Source organism: Mytilus galloprovincialis, chromosome 4, assembly GCF_965363235.1.
Source record: "Mytilus galloprovincialis chromosome 4, xbMytGall1.hap1.1, whole genome shotgun sequence".
NCBI lineage: Eukaryota > Metazoa > Mollusca > Bivalvia > Mytilida > Mytilidae > Mytilus > Mytilus galloprovincialis.
The window spans coordinates 87,352,814-87,374,628 of NC_134841.1; the positions used below are offsets into that span (position 1 = coordinate 87,352,814).

The 21,815-nt window shown below is 34.7% G+C and overlaps 1 protein-coding gene and 1 long non-coding RNA gene across 2 annotated transcripts in view; one reads left to right on the forward strand and one right to left on the reverse strand.

The window, feature by feature from the left end:
* The window catches only part of LOC143073284 (uncharacterized), a 96,875-nt gene that overhangs the window by 36,018 nt on the left and 39,042 nt on the right, over positions 1–21,815 (forward strand). The window contains exons 16-21 of the mRNA XM_076248700.1: positions 6,578–6,615; positions 7,292–7,420; positions 9,663–9,719; positions 13,245–13,330; positions 13,766–13,862; positions 20,533–20,718. Of these exons, the coding sequence (XP_076104815.1) occupies positions 6,578–6,615; positions 7,292–7,420; positions 9,663–9,719; positions 13,245–13,330; positions 13,766–13,862; positions 20,533–20,718 (593 nt within the window). The remainder of the gene's footprint in view (positions 1–6,577; positions 6,616–7,291; positions 7,421–9,662; positions 9,720–13,244; positions 13,331–13,765; positions 13,863–20,532; positions 20,719–21,815) is intronic.
* Positions 14,375–19,237, reverse strand: LOC143073285 (uncharacterized). Its single transcript, XR_012977453.1, has 3 exons — positions 18,964–19,237; positions 16,230–16,421; positions 14,375–15,064 (listed from the first exon to the last, which is right to left on the reverse strand). It is a non-coding gene; the product is annotated as an uncharacterized LOC143073285 (long non-coding RNA).

The window sequence follows — 21,815 nt, forward strand, 5'->3', positions numbered from 1 at the left end:
GGTTTGTATTACTACAGGAAAAGTACTTGGCAGTGGCTCCATGTAAAAGCTTTATCAGGTTTGTTTTACTACAGAAAAAGAACTTGGCAGTGGCTCCATGTAAAAGCTTTATCAGGTTTGTATTACTACAGGAAAAGAACTTGGCAGTGGCTCCATGTAAAAGCTTTATCAGGTTTGTATTACTACAGAAAAAGGACCTGGCTGTGGCTCCATGTAAAAGCTTTATCAGGTTTGTATTACTACAGGAAAAGGACTTGGCAGTGGCTCCATGTAAAAGCTTTATCAGGTTTGTATTACTACAGGAAAAGGACTTGGCAGTGGCTCCATGTAAAAGCTTTATCAGGTTTGTATTACTACAGGAAAAGGACTTGGCAGTGGCTCCATGTAAAAGCTTTATCAGGTTTGTTTTACTACAGGAAAAGGACTTGGCAGTGGCTCCATGTAAAAGCTTTATCAGGTTTGTATTACTACAGGAAAAGAACCTGGCAGTGGCTCCATGTAAAAGCTTTATCAGGTTTGTATTACTACAGAAAAAGGACCTGGCAGTGGCTCCATGTAAAAGCTTTATCAGGTTTGTATTACTACAGGAAAAGAACTTGGCAGTGGCTCCATGTAAAAGCTTTATCAGGTTTGTATTACTACAGGAAAAGAACTTGGCAGTGGCTCCATGTAAAAGCTTTATCAGGTTTGTATTACTACAGAAAAAGAACTTGGCAGTGGCTCCATGTAAAAGCTTTATCAGGTTTGTATTACTACAGGAAAAGGACTTGGCAGTGGCTCCATGTAAAAACTTTATCAGGTTTGTATTACTACAGGAAAAGAACCTGGCAGTGGCTCCATGTAAAAGCTTTATCAGGTTTGTATTACTACAGAAAAAGGACCTGGCAGTGGCTCCATGTAAAAGCTTTATCAGGTTTGTATTACTACAGGAAAAGGACTTGGCAGTGGCTCCATGTAAAAGCTTTATCAGGTTTGTTTTACTACAGGAAAAGGACTTGGCAGTGGCTCCATGTAAAAGCTTTATCAGGTTTGTATTACTACAGGAAAAGGACCTAGCTGTGGCTCCATGTAAAAGCTTTATCAGGTTTGTATTACTACAGGAAAAGGACTTGGCAGTGGCTCCATGTAAAAGCTTTATCAGGTTTGTATTACTACAGAAAAAGGACTTGGCAGTGGCTCCATGTAAAAGCTTTATCAGGTTTGTATTACTACAGGAAAAGAACTTGGCAGTGGCTCCATGTAAAAGCTTTATCAGGTTTGTATTACTACAGGAAAAGAACTTGGCAGTGGCTCCATGTAAAAGCTTTATCAGGTTTGTATTACTACAGGAAAAGAACTTGGCAGTGGCTCCATGTAAAAGCTTTATCAGGTTTGTATTACTACAGGAAAAGGACCTAGCTGTGGCTCCATGTAAAAGCTTTATCAGGTTTGTATTACTACAGAAAAAGGACTTGGCTGTGGCTCCATGTAAAAGCTTTATCAGGTTTGTATTACTACAGAAAAAGGACTTGGCAGTGGCTCCATGTAAAAGCTTTATCAGGTTTGTATTACTACAGGAAAAGGACCTGACAGTGGCTCCATGTAAAAGCTTTATCAGGTTTGTTTTACTACAGGAAAAGAACTTGACAGTGGCTCCATGTAAAAGCTTTATCAGGTTTGTATTACTATAGGAAAAGGACCTAGCTGTGGCTCCATGTAAAAGCTTATCAGGTTTGTATTACTACAGGAAAAGAACTTGGCAGTGGCTCCATGTAAAAGCTTTATCAGGTTTGTATTACTACAGGAAAAGAACTTGGCAGTGGCTCCATGTAAAAGCTTTATCAGGTTTGTATTACTACAGGAAAAGGACCTGGCAGTGGCTCCATGTAAAAGCTTTATCAGGTTTGTATTACTACAGGAAAAGAACTTGGCAGTGGCTCCATGTAAAAGCTTTATCAGGTTTGTATTACTACAGGAAAAGAACTTGGCAGTGGCTCCATGTAAAAGCTTTATCAGGTTTGTATTACTACAGGAAAAGGACCTGGCAGTGGCTCCATGTAAAAGCTTTATCAGGTTTGTATTACTACAGGAAAAGAACTTGGCAGTGGTTCCATGTAAAAGCTTTATCAGGTTTGTATTACTACAGGAAAAGAACTTGGCTGTGGCTCCATGTAAAAGCTTTATCAGGTTTGTATTACTACAGGAAAAGAACCTGGCAGTGGCTCCATGTAAAAGCTTTATCAGGTTTGTATTACTACAGGAAAAGGACCTGGCAGTGGCTCCATGTAAAAGCTTTATCAGGTTTGTATTACTACAGGAAAAGAACTTGGCAGTGGCTCCATGTAAAAGCTTTATCAGGTTTGTATTACTACAGGAAAAGGACTTGGCAGTGGCTCCATGTAAAAGCTTTATCAGGTTTGTATTACTACAGGAAAAGAACTTGGCAGTGGCTCCATGTAAAAGCTTTATCAGGTTTGTATTACTACAGGAAAAGGACCTAGCTGTGGCTCCATGTAAAAGCTTTATCAGGTTTGTATTACTACAGAAAAAGAACTTGGCAGTGGCTCCATGTAAAAGCTTTATCAGGTTTGTATTACTACAGGAAAAGAACTTGGCAGTGGCTCCATGTAAAAGCTTTATCAGGTTTGTATTACTACAGGAAAAGGACCTGGCAGTGGCTCCATGTAAAAGCTTTATCAGGTTTGTATTACTACAGGAAAAGAACTTGGCAGTGGTTCCATGTAAAAGCTTTATCAGGTTTGTATTACTACAGGAAAAGAACTTGGCTGTGGCTCCATGTAAAAGCTTTATCAGGTTTGTATTACTACAGGAAAAGAACCTGGCAGTGGCTCCATGTAAAAGCTTTATCAGGTTTGTATTACTACAGGAAAAGGACCTGGCAGTGGCTCCATGTAAAAGCTTTATCAGGTTTGTATTACTACAGGAAAAGAACTTGGCAGTGGCTCCATGTAAAAGCTTTATCAGGTTTGTATTACTACAGGAAAAGGACTTGGCAGTGGCTCCATGTAAAAGCTTTATCAGGTTTGTATTACTACAGGAAAAGAACTTGGCAGTGGCTCCATGTAAAAGCTTTATCAGGTTTGTATTACTACAGGAAAAGGACCTAGCTGTGGCTCCATGTAAAAGCTTTATCAGGTTTGTATTACTACAGAAAAAGAACTTGGCAGTGGCTCCATGTAAAAGCTTTATCAGGTTTGTATTACTACAGGAAAAGAACCTGGCAGTGGCTCCATGTAAAAGCTTTATCAGGTTTGTATTACTACAGGAAAAGGACCTGGCAGTGGCTCCATGTAAAAGCTTTATCAGGTTTGTTTTACTACAGGAAAAGAACCTGGCAGTGGCTCCATGTAAAAGCTTTATCAGGTTTGTATTACTACAGGAAAAGTACTTGGCAGTGGCTCCATGTAAAAGCTTTATCAGGTTTGTTTTACTACAGAAAAAGAACTTGGCAGTGGCTCCATGTAAAAGCTTTATCAGGTTTGTATTACTACAGGAAAAGAACTTGGCAGTGGCTCCATGTAAAAGCTTTATCAGGTTTGTATTACTACAGAAAAAGGACCTGGCTGTGGCTCCATGTAAAAGCTTTATCAGGTTTGTATTACTACAGGAAAAGGACTTGGCAGTGGCTCCATGTAAAAGCTTTATCAGGTTTGTATTACTACAGGAAAAGGACTTGGCAGTGGCTCCATGTAAAAGCTTTATCAGGTTTGTATTACTACAGGAAAAGGACTTGGCAGTGGCTCCATGTAAAAGCTTTATCAGGTTTGTTTTACTACAGGAAAAGGACTTGGCAGTGGCTCCATGTAAAAGCTTTATCAGGTTTGTATTACTACAGGAAAAGAACCTGGCAGTGGCTCCATGTAAAAGCTTTATCAGGTTTGTATTACTACAGAAAAAGGACCTGGCAGTGGCTCCATGTAAAAGCTTTATCAGGTTTGTATTACTACAGGAAAAGAACTTGGCAGTGGCTCCATGTAAAAGCTTTATCAGGTTTGTATTACTACAGGAAAAGAACTTGGCAGTGGCTCCATGTAAAAGCTTTATCAGGTTTGTATTACTACAGAAAAAGAACTTGGCAGTGGCTCCATGTAAAAGCTTTATCAGGTTTGTATTACTACAGGAAAAGGACTTGGCAGTGGCTCCATGTAAAAACTTTATCAGGTTTGTATTACTACAGGAAAAGAACCTGGCAGTGGCTCCATGTAAAAGCTTTATCAGGTTTGTATTACTACAGAAAAAGGACCTGGCAGTGGCTCCATGTAAAAGCTTTATCAGGTTTGTATTACTACAGGAAAAGGACTTGGCAGTGGCTCCATGTAAAAGCTTTATCAGGTTTGTTTTACTACAGGAAAAGGACTTGGCAGTGGCTCCATGTAAAAGCTTTATCAGGTTTGTATTACTACAGGAAAAGGACCTAGCTGTGGCTCCATGTAAAAGCTTTATCAGGTTTGTATTACTACAGGAAAAGGACTTGGCAGTGGCTCCATGTAAAAGCTTTATCAGGTTTGTATTACTACAGAAAAAGGACTTGGCAGTGGCTCCATGTAAAAGCTTTATCAGGTTTGTATTACTACAGGAAAAGAACTTGGCAGTGGCTCCATGTAAAAGCTTTATCAGGTTTGTATTACTACAGGAAAAGAACTTGGCAGTGGCTCCATGTAAAAGCTTTATCAGGTTTGTATTACTACAGGAAAAGGACCTAGCTGTGGCTCCATGTAAAAGCTTTATCAGGTTTGTATTACTACAGAAAAAGGACTTGGCTGTGGCTCCATGTAAAAGCTTTATCAGGTTTGTATTACTACAGAAAAAGGACTTGGCAGTGGCTCCATGTAAAAGCTTTATCAGGTTTGTATTACTACAGGAAAAGGACCTGACAGTGGCTCATGTAAAAGCTTTATCAGGTTTGTTTTACTACAGGAAAAGAACTTGACAGTGGCTCCATGTAAAAGCTTTATCAGGTTTGTATTACTATAGGAAAAGGACCTGGCAGTTGCTCCATGTAAAAGCTTTATCAGGTTTGTATTACTACAGAAAAAGAACCTGGCAGTGGCTCCATGTAAAAGCTTTATCAGGTTTGTATTACTACAGGAAAAGGACCTGGCAGTGGCTCCATGTAAAAGCTTTATCAGGTTTGTATTACTACAGAAAAAGGACCTGGCAGTGGCTCCATGTAAAAGCTTTATCAGGTTTGTATTACTACAGGAAAAGAACTTGGCAGTGGCTCCATGTAAAAGCTTTATCAGGTTTGTATTACTACAGGAAAAGGACTTGGCAGTGGCTCCATGTAAAAGCTTTATCAGGTTTGTATTACTACAGGAAAAGGACCTGGCAGTGGCTCCATGTAAAAGCTTTATCAGGTTTGTATTACTACAGGAAAAGAACTTGGCAGTGGCTCCATGTAAAAGCTTTATCAGGTTTGTATTACTACAGAAAAAGGACCTGGCAGTGGCTCCATGTAAAAGCTTTATCAGGTTTGTATTACTACAGGAAAAGAACTTGGCAGTGGCTCCATGTAAAAGCTTTATCAGGTTTGTATTACTACAGGAAAAGGACCTAGCTGTGGCTCCATGTAAAAGCTTTATCAGGTTTGTATTACTACAGAAAAAGAACTTGGCAGTGGCTCCATGTAAAAGCTTTATCAGGTTTGTATTACTACAGGAAAAGGACTTGGCAGTGGCTCCATGTAAAAGCTTTATCAGGTTTGTATTACTACAGGAAAAGGACCTAGCTGTGGCTCCATGTAAAAGCTTTATCAGGTTTGTATTACTACAGGAAAAGGACCTGGCAGTGGCTCCATGTAAAAGCTTTATCAGGTTTGTTTTACTACAGGAAAAGGACTTGGCAGTGGCTCCATATAAAAGCTTTATCAGGTTTGTTTTACTACAGGAAAAGGACTTGGCAGTGGCTCCATGTAAAAGCTTTATCAGGTTTGTATTACCACAGGAAAAGAACTTGGCAGTGGCTCCATGTAAAAGCTATATCAGGTTTGTATTACTACAGGAAAAGAACTTGGCAGTGGCTCCATGTAAAAGCTTTATCAGGTTTGTATTACTACAGGAAAAGAACTTGGCAGTGGCTCCATGTAAAAGCTTTATCAGGTTATTTTATTCTGATGAGAAGAAATAATAAGGATTAATATAACACCAATGTAGGAAAGATGTGTTGGGTATCAGATCATGAGAAAGCAACCCAACAATATCGAAAAGAATTCTAGAGTCAACATTCAGTCTCTACAGTAGACAAGTTTCTTTTCAATTTTAAAATATTTAAATTGCCTAAGTGTAAGAAAAGTTGTGAATACATTTTTATCTTGACAAGGAAAAGTGATTAATTTAAACCATATTTTATATAGGTGTATACTCATAATAATGTATTAGATGAAGTTTGAATTATTTAGTTTTCTACAAAGCAAATTGAAGCTATGATGAATTCAAAAATAAGAATGATGTTTCTGTTGGAAAAAGACACCAGATGTATATTTCAATGAAGAAGCTGTTTATTTGAATTTGTAGCAATCCCTCTTGCATTTTGCTTTTAGTTGGTCGCACTTTAAATGCTTTGTGTTTTTTAACTGCAGATTTAAAGAAGAGGAATATTATTAAACTTATTACAGAGGTTAGTCAGCTATACTTAGTTTATCTTAATTTAAGATGATGGTTTCATTTGTCAAATAATTCATGAACATCATATGTTTTAAAAAAAGGATATTGTGGATATAATTTCTCTAATTTTTGTACTATTTTCACATTTCCTGACCGATGTGAGAAAAATATTTCTCATCACTAGTGAAAAATCTGTTCTCGTCAAATGATTGGTTAAAATTTAATTGTGACGTTAAATTTTCTTGTTTTCTTCTGAAGTTTCTTATTGTGTCATCATGAAAAAAGGCGACCATGCCTGATGACGGTCACATCAAAAGTACACAACCGTCATCAAATCTTTGAAAAGGCAGGATAAAAATCATAACGAACAGATTCCACCACTGGAACTCATGTATTAAGATATTTCTCAACTCTCAACAGTTAAATTTTAATCACTTAAAAAGCTTGGCAAGCCTTGCAGTTTAAATATTAAAATTTAACTGTCTAGAGTAGAGAAATATTGTAATACACTTGTTGCAGTTGTGGAATCTATATATATCTGATATCCAACTAATAAGTAAAAGTTACCAATGAAGAATAAAATGTATTATATAAATAATTATGTTCATTGTATCTATATACAATATATCCATAGTCTTTTAATGCATGAATAAATAGTATAAACACTTCAGTTCTCTTTGTATTTGAAGGATAGTGCTAAACAGCTGATAGCAGAGAGACAGTCACTTGGTGTAGCCACCTTGCGTTTTTTTCCAAAGTCTAAAGGACTTCGACCTATTATAAATTTAGGACGGCAGCAGACACTGTTTGGAACACCAGTAAGTTCTTTCTTGAATGGTTATGTTCTACCTGGTTGCTGTTCTTCGTCTGTCCATACAGTCTTGTTTACCATCATACATGTACATTTGTTTGGAATACCAGTAAAAAGGTCTCCCTTAAATGTTAAATGGTGAATTTTTAAGTGTAAAAGATTTATGACTGGAGAATTTCAGGAAAGGTATTAAAAGTCATAGGTACTTGGCGACAGGACTTTTTTTTTTAACCCTCTCCCTTTTTTCCAAAATCTGCTATTTTTTGTTTTTATATTAATTATACCCCTGCTTTCAAAAAAAGGGGGGTATACTGTTTTACCTCTGTCTGTCCCTCCATCCATCCTTCCGTCAGTCCATCTATCAGTCTGTCAGTTCATCCATCAGTCCATCTGTCAGTCCATCCATCAGTACGACCGTCAGTCCATCCATTAGACCATCAGTCCGTCCGTCCCATGAATATATTTCTTCACATTTTTCTCAGGAACTACAATACAAGGATTTCTGAAATTTAATTTCAGAGTTTAAATATGTCAGCTATACTGTGTGATGCGTTTTCAGATTCATCACTCAAACAACTTCCTATTTACCGAACATGTGTATCATTTTACACCTGATAGCCAAAGTAAAAAATTTTCGACACAATTTTCTCAGGCTACACTACCAGGATTTCTGAAATTTGGTTTCAGGGTTTATATAAGTCAGCTATACCGTGTGATGTGTTTGCAGATTAATCACTCAACAACTTCCTGTTTACCGAACACTTGTATCATTTTACACATGATGGCTAAGTTGAAAATTTTCGTTGCATTTTCCAGGAACTAAAATGCCAGGATTTCTGAAATTTGGTTTCAGGGTTTATATAAGTTAGCTATACTGTGTTATGCATTTTCAGATTCATCACTCGACATCTTCCTGTTTACCCAACACTTACATATTTTTACACTATTAACATTATTCACTTGGGGCGGGGGTATCACCAGTGAGCAGTAGCTCACAGTTTCACTTGTTTCAATTATTTTCCCGCTTTCTGCATATATAATTGTACATTAAAGATCAAGTATATTTGCTATTTATTAAGTATCAAGTCTATCAATTCCATGGATGTCACTGATGAGTCTCTGTATATCATAGTAGTATAGTGTACATGCAGATAAACGCAAAAATAATTGTCTTGTCCCTCGAGTACTTAATACGAAAAGTATGTGTTATTTAAAACAGTCATAAACGTAAGTCTTGTCTTTGACTTAACAGTCAGTCTGATGACGGAAACAATATCCGTACGCCTTAATTTTCAATTTTTCCCCAAGATAACCCAAACTGAATAAGAATGGATGACAAATGTGCCTATGCATGGTACCTATAGGACACACATCTTCCCTAGCAAAGGGTTATGATCCACTCCCATTCTCTTCACCCTTGACAGATTGATCTAACATCTGTGATATCAATGTTGCGCCATCTATTGGAAGATTAAAGTCACGACCATTCCGAATACATTATTCTTGACCAATGGTAGCACTTGAACTCTTCAATTTGGAGGTAAAAACACGGTAGCGTCTAGATTCTACACACTTGGTAAAGCCGGAAACGAAAATAAATGTCGACATTCATGCATTTGTGCATGAAACATACACAGGAACTTCTATTAGTTTGATTTAAAACATTCAAGTTGTCACTAAATATAGTTGTATGTTTAGTGATTTAAAGACTTGTTGCAGAATAAACACGTGGCAATGGTTTACAAACACTTTCTTCATCTACACGTGATCATGTTATAGGCACTTTTTGATTGGATGCAGCGAGTTTCTACTGCAACCAATAAAAATCCTGACCTTGTGTCTCCGAAATTTTATCTCAATCAGCCAAGGGTGAAGAGAACGGGAATGGATCGTAACCTTTGACTAGCGAAAATGTAGGACAAAGAGGCATGATGATTAATTTATAGTAGAAGGAAGAGAAGCCACACACAAAATGAGGTCTTCTTGTTTAATTATAAGTATGGATATACATTTCTTTACGGCTCTATGTTTATATATATATAACATTTTTAGTTCAGCACTCTTCCATTCCAGAATATTACCCTGTATACCTTAGTTGATGTAAAATATATATAAAGAAGAAATAAAAATCATTTTGCTTACCTACTAACCCACCTACTGTATGTTTTTCTGTTAGAAGGCAGGAAACAAAGTATATATTTTTATTCTTGTGTAATATTAAACTTAATATGATTTATGGTAATTTTCAGAATCTTCCAATCAATAAACAGCTGCTGAACTTGCTCCAAGTTTTATCATTGATAAAGGTAATAATTACTAAATGGAAATGCAAGTGTTATAATACACTTGAACTCAAGAATGGTTTACCCCTAAACACAGTGGTAGTAGTATATTCTACTTTGACTGTATGTTGGTCAATTTGTCTAATTTTTATGCCCCATCTAGGCATTATGTTTTTAGGTCTTGTGTTTCCGTTTGTTCATTCATCCGTCTGTCTGACCCACTTCAGGTTAAAGTTTTTGGTCAAGACAGTTTTTGTCGAGCCTGCAACTTTTGTTGCAGAAAGCTCGACATAGGGATAGTGATCCGGCGGCGGCGCGGCGGCGTTAGCTAACTTCTTAAAAGCTTAATATTTTAGAAGGTGGAAGACCTGGATGCTTCATACTTTGTATATAGATGCCTCATGTTACGAAGTTTCCGTCAGTCACATGTCAAATGTCCTTGACCTCATTTTCATGGTTCAGTGACTACTTGAAAAAAAAGTTCAGATTTTTTGTAATGTTGAATTCTCTCTTATTATAAGTAATAGGATAACTATATTTTATATGTGCATACCTTGCAAGGTCCTCATGTCTGTCAGACAGTTTTCACTTGACCTCGACCTCATTTCATGGATCAGTGAACAAGGTTAAGTTTTGGTGGTCAAGTCCATATCTCAGATACTATAAGCAATAGGGCTAGTATATTCGGTGTATGGAAGGACTGTAAGGTGTACATGTCCAACTGGCAGGTGTCATCTGACCTTGACCTCATTTTCATGGTTCAGTGGTTATAGTTAAATTTTTGTGTTTTGGTCTGTTTTTTTCATACTATATGTAATAGGTCTACTATATTTGTTGTATGGAATGATTGTAAGGTGTACATGTCTAGCGGGCAGATGTCTTGTGACCTTGACCTCATTTTCATGGTTCAGTGGTTATAGTTAAATTTTTGTGTTTTGGTCTGTGTTTTTCATACTATATGCAATAGGTCTACTATATTTGTTGTATGTAATGATTGTAAGGTGTACCTGTCTAGCGGGCAGATGTCATGTGACCTTGACCTCATTTTCATGGTTCAGTGGTTATAGTTAAATTTTTGTGTTTTGGTCTGTTTTTTTCATACTATATGCAATAGGTCTACTATATGTGTTGTATGGAATGATTGTAAGATGTACATGTCTAGCGGGCAGATGTCATGTGACCTTGACCTCATTTTCATGGTTCAGTGGTCAAAGTTCAGTTTTTGAGTTTTGGTCTTTTTATCTAATACTATATGCCATAGGTCAACTATATTTGGTGTATGAAAATATTTTATGATCTTTATGTCAGTAGCGCAGGTTTCTTTTGACCGTGACCTCATTTTCACGGTTCATTGCACAGTGTTAAGTTTTTGTTTTTTGGTCTATTTTTCTTAAACTATAAGTAATAGGTCAACTATATATGTTGTATAGAAACATTGTTAGCTGTACATGTCTGCCTGGCATGGTTCATCTGACCTTGACCTCATTTTCATGGTTCATTGGTCTTTGTTTAGTTATCTTGGTTAATGTTTAGTTTATGAGACAGTTGGAATAAAGCTTTATACTTAGGACTATCAACATAATATCAATGATTAGTATAGAAGGCGAGACATTTCAGCGTGTGCACTCTTGTTAATGAAGTTGGAGTCCTATCAATTTGAAACTTAGTACACATGGTCCCTATCATATAATTAAATTTCTAATTTTAATGCCAAATTAGAATTTTGACCCCAATTTCAAAGTCCACTGAACAAGGAAAATGATGGTGTGAGTGGGGCATTCATTTCCTATGGACACATTCTTGTTATCACATATATTGCTTAACTTTGAATCTGTATTAACCCTTTCACCGATAGCTGCCCAGACATCAGCTACTCAGAGACGATGGCTTCCCTGGCTACTATTACTCAAGTGGGAGATTTTCATAATAAAAGTCAATAAAAACTGTCTGTCGTTATTTGTGTCTTTATTTCATAATGTTCATTCACTAACACCATGTTCACAGTTTTGTTCATGTTTTGATAATTTTTTCTTCATAAATATTGAAATTTTCAAATTTTCAGCATTATCTAGGTGAAATTCTCAAAATTCTGCTCTTTGACCCAAAATCGTAATTTTTTAACCCTAAGCGACATTATTTTGAAAACTTTAATGAGGCTGTATGAATTCCTTACACTGAACGATGTCCGTTCCAAACTTCCAAGTATTTTGAACATAAAACAACATTTTATGTCAAAAATGTATACTAGTTTGGCTTGAATATTCTTCCATATTATTTAAAAAAAAATGTTCCCTCATTTCAAATTCTCAAAAATTCCATAAATGTTCTCTGATTTTGACACAGTTTTCAACAAACAGAAGCGGCATACTAAAAAACTTTCATCCGTTATCTTTTTTGAGCTAGAAATATAAAAGAGGTTTTCTGATCCCGGTAAAACAGGACTCATCGTCAGCTGTCGGAAGCATGAATCCCTGCAAACTGAGACTCATTAACGAAAGGGTAAAGGAATGATTTGATATTCAGTTTAAAACTTCATAATGTATAAGAACTTTCTGACTTGCTGAGCAAACTTGTCCTATTAGTTACTACTTGAAATTTTGTTCTACTAGCTGAGGATCAAAATTTCAGTCTAAAACAATTTGGTTATGCTTTGTACAACATATTTTGCAAACTTTTGCTATTACCTGTTACATAGCTTTTTCACATGTAAATTTCAATACCATTTCGTTTTTACTGTGAACTAGAATCTGCCAGAGTTTAATAATTACATTAGATGTATGTTTCATTATAATACTTTATTCTGATTGGCTAACTGCACATCACGTGTTATTCCGTAAGCAGTTGCATTGCTCAATACAACTTTTCACTCATGATAACATGTGCTCCAACAATAAAGTGCACAGGTGAATTAAATAATAAAATATATAAAATTCGTGTTTTCATGATCATAGCTAAAAAATGTAATAAGTATTGAATGCTTCTTTTTGTAACTTTATAGGGTTGTAAAAGCGTTGACCGTGTGTACATTTTTAGAATGAAGCGCTTTCGCGCTTTATACAAAATGTACTTCGGTCAACGCTTTTACACCCCAATAAATTTACAAAAAGAAGCATTCAATTCTTAATTGAAAAGCAATAGAAACACATTTACATTTGATTGGTTTTGAATTATTCAAAGACATCACATATTGTTTTGTATTATGTATTTACTATGAAAACTTGTACTACTAAAGAACTATGTAGAATTGAAATATAAATATGCAGGTGAGCTTAATAAAATTCTGTGTTCATACTGTGAACTTGTGAAGTAACTTTAATAAGAGTAGATCTTAGAAATGGTTTGTTATGGCTTATATTATATATGCTGTGTATAAAGCAAGACATAGTAATTGTAATAAGATTATGTCTGATGTTATGCATTCAGCTGCAATTAACTTTTGATTATGAGCTCTCTAAGCTGTGTTTTTTATTTCTTTTTTTGGGGAGGTAGGGTGGTATGTTTTGTAGCAATATCTTCATAAAATGTGTCAATGTTTCTTTTTTGTGATAGAAAATGCATCCTCATATAGTTGGTGCTGCCAAGTTTGGACAAGATGAAGTTTATAGGATATGGAAATCCTTTGCAGTTAAACAGAGGTAATTAACTGTGTTATACTCTTCATTATGACATATATCATGGTATAACACTAAGCCTCTGTCAGTCAGTGAGAAAAACTAGAAGTAACTCAATCTGACCCAAATCATAGGAGTTATTACCTTTGATGGTTGATTTTTACCAATTTTGCGTTCAGTTAGATCCAAAAATTCCAGGTGAGCAATATAGAATTCTTGGGCCTTTAGTTGAGAAAGTTACCATACACAAACATTCATCTGTCCTATTTTAAAATACTTTGTACATTGCTGTAAAACAGGAACAATAATCATAGAACAGTTTTAGCTGACCCGTCTAAAAATAACAGAAAAGAAAACCTTAGCATTTACATTGATAGTACTGTTTAATGCAATATTAAACTTTAAACAAATATGAATTTGACAAAAATTGGCTATGAATTAATGTTTGTTCTTTTCCAGTCATCCATTATACTTTGTGAAGACAGACATCAGTAGCTGTTATGATGAAATATTACAGCAAAAACTGTTCTGTATTGTCAAGAAAATTTTCAATAATGTAAGTATAGTACTGAAGATTGGTAAATTTTCACCCTATTTGGCCAAAGAAAAAAGTAAGTGATTTTGTTTTTACTACACTATGGTAAATTTAACTCCCTTTACGTGTTAGTTTGCAAATTTACCATGGGGGTAAATTTTTCATACAAGAGGGTTCAATTTACCATTGGGGTTTGATTTTACCATAGCAATATTATGATCCCGGGGTCAATTTTCCATGGGGTTCAAAATACCGTATAACACTGGTCCCATCTTTGAAGTAGAACTCTGGCTCCATGAAAGTTGAATAATTAACTGAATGGTTTAATTTGAACTAACTGTAATATTATTATAAAATAATAAATACTAGAATAAAAGCATAAAAAATAATGAAGCCAGGTGCATGGATTGCCATGTAAATTATAACACAGTAATAAACACTATTGAAATTGAAATAGTCTTATATGGGTTATACTTTTCTGCAAATATATTTGGCTCTAATGTAGGCCAGATACACTTGTCATTGCCCTGGGAAATGTAAATTATTGTCAAAATAACTTTCTGCTGAATAAGTCTTTAATAGTTAAAACATCTCTACTTCTCACATAGATGTTTAAGACTTCTGTCAGTTACATGAAGATAAAAAAATAAAAGTCACAAAAACATTAACTAGACAGCAATTGCTTTCACAGTCTTTAAGGCTTTGAATTGTAAATTGTTTTGTTATAAATTAGGGCCTCAATTGAAAAGTTTAGTTTTTTTTATGTCGGCCCTTTTCAGCTGGGTATCCAAACAAAAAACATGAACAATTTCAGCCTGATATATCAGTTTGTCAATCTATTACTCCTCAAAAATGGCAGAACATATCCAACCAAACCTGTTATCATTTATAACACATTATTTTTCAAAGGCAAACTTTTTTTTCTCCAGAAAATTTGAACAAAAACCCATGTGATCATGAATAATTTAAGTATTATCATCTCTTTTCACATAAAAACAAGCATAAGTAATTTGTATTTTGATTGAAGTCATGCCAGGTTCCAGCTGGTCTAGCTATCGCTATCATACTCTCTGATACTTTGTTGTCTGGTTGTGGAATACTGTAAGTTTTATCCCAGTTAAAGTAGGTCATAGGGGATCCATCATCAAATGTCCAAGCCAGGTTTCCACTGATACTATTGGTTCCCTGTATACATATATGTAACCCTGAACCATATTGTGCTACTGTAAAAGAGATAAATCGCCATTTAAATGCAGAAAATAAATTGTAAGGTTAGATAAACCAAACATTGTCAATAGAACACGTAGAACTAAAAATAAATTCTGAAAAATTTGTTATCTATTTTCTTTTCAAAAATTACTTGCTAGTGTCAGCATAACTCTTTTGTCTAAAAGAGTTTACCTAACATTGACCTCATTTTAATGGTCTATTGATCATCATTCAAGTTTTTAATGAAGTTGAAGTCCAATCAACTTGAAACTTAGTAAACATGTTCCCTATGATATGATCTTTCTAATTTTAATGCCAAATTAAAGTTTTGACCCCAATTTCAGGGCCCACTGAACATAGAAAATGCAAAGTTCAAGTTAAAGTTTTGGTTAAAGTTTTTGGTGGAGGTAGTTTTTGATGAAGTTGAAGTCCAATCAACTTGAAAGTTAGTAAACATGTTTCCTATGATAAAACCTTTCTTATTTTAATGCCGAATTAGAGATTTATCCCATTTTCACGGTCCACTGAACATAGAAAATGATAGTGAGGATGGGGCATCCGTGTACTTGGGACACATTCTTGTTTCTATTTAAATTACTTTGTTTTAATTCAGACCTTGTATAACCAGTCTCATCCTGAACATGCATTAAATATTTGCCACTGGACATTAAACAACCATTAATTAATCAATTCATAACCAGTTACCATGGATTCATTATTCGTGAGATATCAATTTTTGTGAATTCTGTGGGAATATGTATAGGTAAACCATGAATTTTGATGCAGATTTTAGCTAATCTATAAAACAAAAAGTATCTATGAACATCTTGCATTATGTTCTATATTACAATTTGTAAACCTCTTAATCATCCTCTGTAAAAATATTGGTCTTAAATTTAACAGTTGCAATCAAAGTGGGTCTCATTGGGGTCTAAGCGTGACACGGGATTGCCGATTGCTGATTTTTGTAAGCGTGACACGTGAAAGTCAAATTATTGTCGGGGAAAATGGAAAATGAGGTCTAGCGGGACCCGGGAAATGACCAAAAAATGAGAATTGCTTACGTATATAGTGTAAGCGGGATAAAATCTGACAAAACAGTAAGCCGGATCCGGGATCGGAACCCCCCAATGAGACCCCCATCAAAGATTCAGTTCTTTTACATTAATGAAAACCTACCGAAATCAGTTTCTTCCAGTACATAGCTGTTTTTCTCTGCAGAATCAATCCTTACTAGTTCCAGTCCATCAGAGAAACAAGTTGGTTTGACTATACCATTGTAATTCATTTGGACTGTATTATGTATTTTATAACATAAATCTAAATATCTGTTGTACGTTAGACCGTTTGATAATGGACATCTTCCTGAAGCTGTTAAAAAATATATAGATTCAATATTAATTTTCCAAGTGAATCAAGTGGTAGAAGTTAATTGTTTTGCCATGATTTCAAGTTTGGATCTTATGTTATTGTTAGTAGAATCCCAGAATGTATATTTTAGTCTAATTTAGAGCTTAATACAGTTTGTTTCACACTATAATAAACAGTTAGCCATAACATGCACTATGTGAAGAAAAGCTTTGAAAATCATATTAGATTCCTGCCTTCATGATACTTTCATCCTTTGCAAAATAGAAATATATGCTAAAAAGAATTAAACCACAATTATAATAGTGGTCAAAGGTAGGTTTTTTTTTTATTTTATTGGGAATCAGGATGTACTGTGGATTAATTATTTTCTTTGGATATCAATATTTAAGGAATAACAGTACTGTAGTTGAAGAGTTGCCACCGTCAATTGTAGATTTGACGGTCGCAAATGCAGTTTTACTGGCGACGCGTAGGTAAACATGACGACATACAAATGAAAACTTACAAACTGGAGGTTATTACTTTACCTGTACGCTTCAAATTCGGATAAATTTACATAAAAACGGCGAATTTGAGGTAGGTGTTGTTTTATTTTCGATTATGTAGTAGTAATCGAACATTTGTTGATTTAATCATTTCAAAATGGTTGTCCCTCCTTAGTTACGGCTGGCCAACTATGGATTTGACGGGAACTTTTAGCCAATGAAAAAATTGTTACATACAAATCTATACTATTAAACAAGAAGACCTCATTTTGTGTGTCGCTTCTCTTCCTTCTACAATAAATCAATCATCATGCCTCTGTGTCCTATAGGTAACATGCATAGTCGCATTTGTCATCCATTCTAATGATTATTCAGATTGAGTTATTTTGGGAGAAAAACGACAAAAAAGGAGTCCGGATATGATTCCATCATCAGACTGAATTTTAGTCATAGATAAGACTTCCGGTTTGAAACATGCACAAATACAATTAATTGTATGATAGACACCAAAAATGAAAAATATGTAAGCCAATCAGAGCGTTCTCAATATCATGGTGTTTAGATCGCAAGAACCACAACAATTATACCTCCTTAGAGAGGACAATTATTTTTCGTGTTTATCTACATGTAAACTACGATTATACTTCTTCATTATAGAGACTCTCCGTATTCTGTCTACTGTTTTCTTTGAAATGTTAACGTTTACTATCTAAGGGGTCATACCAGTTGCATATATATTAAAATAAGTAAAACGTGTGACACAATTACAACCAAACGTATGATAGATAACAAAAATGAAAAATAAATAAGCCATTCAGAGCGTTCTCCATATCATTGTGTTTAGATCGGAAGAATCACAACTATTATACCTCCTTAGAGAGGACAATTATTTTCGGCGTTCATTTACATGTAAACTACGATTATACTACTTTAATATATAGAGACTCTGTATTCTGTCAGGGACTTTCTATGTTAGTATAGAAAGTCCCTGATTCTGTCTACTGTTTTCTTTGAAATGTTTACTATTTAAGGGGTCATACCACTTGCATATATATTAATAAGTAAAATATGCTCAACTTCATCTAAAACTACCTCGACCAAAAACTTTAACCTCAAGCGGGACAGATGGATGGACGGATGGATGGACCGAACGAACGAACGAACGCACGGATGCACAGACTAGAAAACATAATGCCCTTAAATGGGACATAAAAATGGATCTTGTGTTTTTAAGCTTGAGATTTGGGAATTGATCCTTACGGAATCCAGGAATATATTTTTCGATATCGGGATTGCGGGATATAATTTCTTTAAATTCTCCATCTCGGGGATTTCATGATTTTAAGCCCGGGATTTCGGGATCAGGACTCCTCTGACCACTCCTTAAATTAGTCTAAGTCGGTCTTAGTCATTTATACATGATTCATATTCTACCATTGGTACGTTAATAAGGCTCTCAAAAGAAAAGGCACTGATGGATTGTCCTAGAAGCATATTTTTTAGACTAATAATGGTCTATATATATATAAGCAGTTACATTTATTTCATGTTTGAAACAGTGCAATTTTTTAACTTTATTTGACTTTTACCAAAAGAAGCATTGTAGCAAAGGAGAAGAATAATCGTGGTCTGAGGCCAGAAATACCAAAATAATTGAATTTAACAGAAAGGAAACAAATATCGGACATTGGAAAAAGGGAGAGGGCTTTTGATACCTTTTATGAAATTCTCCATACATAATATCTTTTACAAAAAATCATCATACAACAGTTCACAAGCTGTATATGCCTGTGATTTCGCGGGTGTGTTCTAGTTGCATTAGAATCAAGGGTATACAAGTGAAGCACAAACAAATTCTTAATGCAACTTTTCCAAAACCATGAAAAATGGTACTGACCACAGCCATGACAGCAGTAGTGAATAAACTTAAGTTATGTAAGAAAATATGCCATTAACTACTAATTCACTGGTGGGCAAAACATATTGTAACTAAAAACAAAAAATAAAGTACATAGAAATAAGAAGTGATCTTCTCATATACAAAAGTAATAACTCACCATCTTGTGTGTTGTAAAATTTCCAGTCAAATTCAGATTTACTTGGTGTCTTGTTTCAGAATGAATTCGGATGTAGGATGCATTTCTGCTGGTTCTTATTGAAGAAAAATGACACACATTTAGAATTGTCAATACATTTCTGAAAGCACCAAAAAAGGTTTTCTATTTCAATATAATTTCCTATGTTTCCTGTAACTTCATACTTGTTATCAAAGCTTAATTCACTGTTAGCTTTGAGAATTATTTTTGAGTGAACACATAATAAATTTACGTTGAAAATTAACAGTAAATATGTCAGTTTCATGTTGGTGGATTGTTTTTGTTGTGAACAGAAGATCTATGTATATAACATGTATAATGATACTGGTAAATATTTCCAAATACTACAACTCAATAAATGTTATAAAAAAGGACATTTGATTATAATTGGTACAGTTAATGAATTTTTTCAAAGTTTAAGTCCAGTAAGATTTTAAATCTTTTGTTTATACTTTTCTTCATTTGTTTGCAGTGTAAACATTGTGTTGGTAGCAGCAGTGAGGTTCCCAAACTTCAACACTAAGACAAAGCTTTATATAAACTATTGAATCTAGAAATTCTTTTGTCAATATTTTTAATAATAAATGGATAACTACTTTCCTGGTGGTAATATTATAATATATATTAATTAGTAAAGTTGATAATTGTCAGGTCAATATCAATGGAAATTAGAATATGTATGAAATGATATTGATACTTTCATGCTTGGTCTAAATGACTTAAGAACACCATTTATGTTTAGAGTATTTCTTTAAAGCCAATTGATATAATACCCACTTGCTCTGTCTCAATAAGATTTTAAATTGTAGTGAACTACTTTTAGGACAAATCATTTCAAAATCATGAAAAACTTTAGCTCAAAGTTAAAAAAAGGATAATCTTATTTGTAGGGGGTCTTGGTTATAACTTAACAGTTTAACTACTTTACCTCTAAAAAAATAAGTGTGTTTTTTTACATCCCTCTACTTGTTATTTATTGCATGAAATATGAAGAAATAAATGAAGAATGATTATGGAAAAAAATGTGCAGACACTAAATACAGTGTCCAACATGAAGGACCATTTACTTGTAAGCAACTCAACTTAAAAGGGTTACTTGGTATTTATTTTTTTTTAGTATTTGCCACTTATTACCAAAGATACATTTATGATCTCTTATTGTACATGTAATGATGACTCAGTATACCTCTATTCCTATGATACCCTTAGATGATAATTAAACAAGGAATAAGCAACAAATACAGTTGCCTTTTGATTAAGTATTCAGGTATTTTTACTAATATTTCTGTTGTTATAGTTCTCTTGAAGAATGATAATGGCTTTATACAGCATGATAATAAGTTGTAAACTTTCATTCCTGAGTCAGAGCATATCAGTCAGGTGAGCAAAGTAGACTGTCAGAGCATGTGAGCAAAGTAGGCTGTCAGAACATATGAGCTAGGTGACAAGTAGGCTGTCAGAGCCTCTAATTTGTTTAGTAATTTTGTCTTACTTGTAAAAAGAAATAATACCAGTTTTCATCTGTTTCAGCCAGAGATAGTGGAAGATGATTTTATCATAAGAAGATATGTGAAGATAGTAAATGAAGGGGGAGTAATTAAGAGGAAGTTTGTAAGAAAGGCTTTCCAGCTAGGAGACTATAGGTCAGACTTTGTGAAATTCCTCAGACATCAGAATCAAGAGGACAACTCGCATAACATTGTCTTTGTTGACCAGGTGAGTACAACAAATTAAGATGTTATATACTTATTGCCTCCCACAATTTCAAATTGTCAAAAGTAGCTTTTAAACCAAATCATAATATCTTAATAGTTTTTGGTGGAGTTTATCCATCCTGCTGTCCTCTTTAGTGGTAAATAAAATATCCTCTGGGCCACCCTTAAAAAATTGTTTGTTTGGCATTGCCGACCCACACTATCAGCAGGTGGGTAGGTAGGTAGGGACATTTTTTTTTTTACATTTAAAGGCTTTATACATGTAAATCATGTATACATGTAAATCATGAAGTCTCTAGATCAATGTTGTCTAAAGCATTGCAGCATTGTTGTGTGTACATGCTGATGGTTTCTTTGAAAGGGGTCAACCGTCAATGTCACATTCTACATCATATGGATAATTTCATGTAAGACAGTCAGTTTTATTGGCAGAGTTAACCAAAGTACCCAGAAAAAAACACAGAACTGAGGCAGGAAACTGACAAATTAACCATATAAAATGTATGACGTGAAAATTGAACTTTTATTGTGGGACTGCCCATTGAACAGAGGCCTGATGTCACGTCTTGAAGTTATGGTCACAGTTTGGTAAAACTACCATAAGTTAAATGGCTCAACCACTACAGCTCCTTGTACAAATGGACAAAGATTTAAAACTTTAATTGTTTGCTTTGGTTTTATAAACATCACTTTCTACACCATATGGGTAATTTCATGGCAGTCAGTTTTAGTGGCGTACTAAACCGTAGTACTTGAAGGAAAACGCCAACCTGCGGGAGGAAACTGACTAACCTTATCACATATGACATGAAAATCAAACCTTAATTTTGCAACTGCCCAACTATGGCTTAAACCAATACCTAGAGGCTAGTAATCATGCATGCAAGGTGTGACGAACTACCATACAAACACGCCTACTGCCCCTGATAAAGGATCTGTACCAAATTAGGATAGCAAAATATTAAAAATTTGGAAGGTTGGCACAAATAGACATGGTGTTTATACTAATATTATCCAAGTGCAAGGCTTTTCAGGGCTAGGTTTAAAATGTATGATAAATTTAAAACGGAAATATGCAGCAGGACAGACAATTTTTGC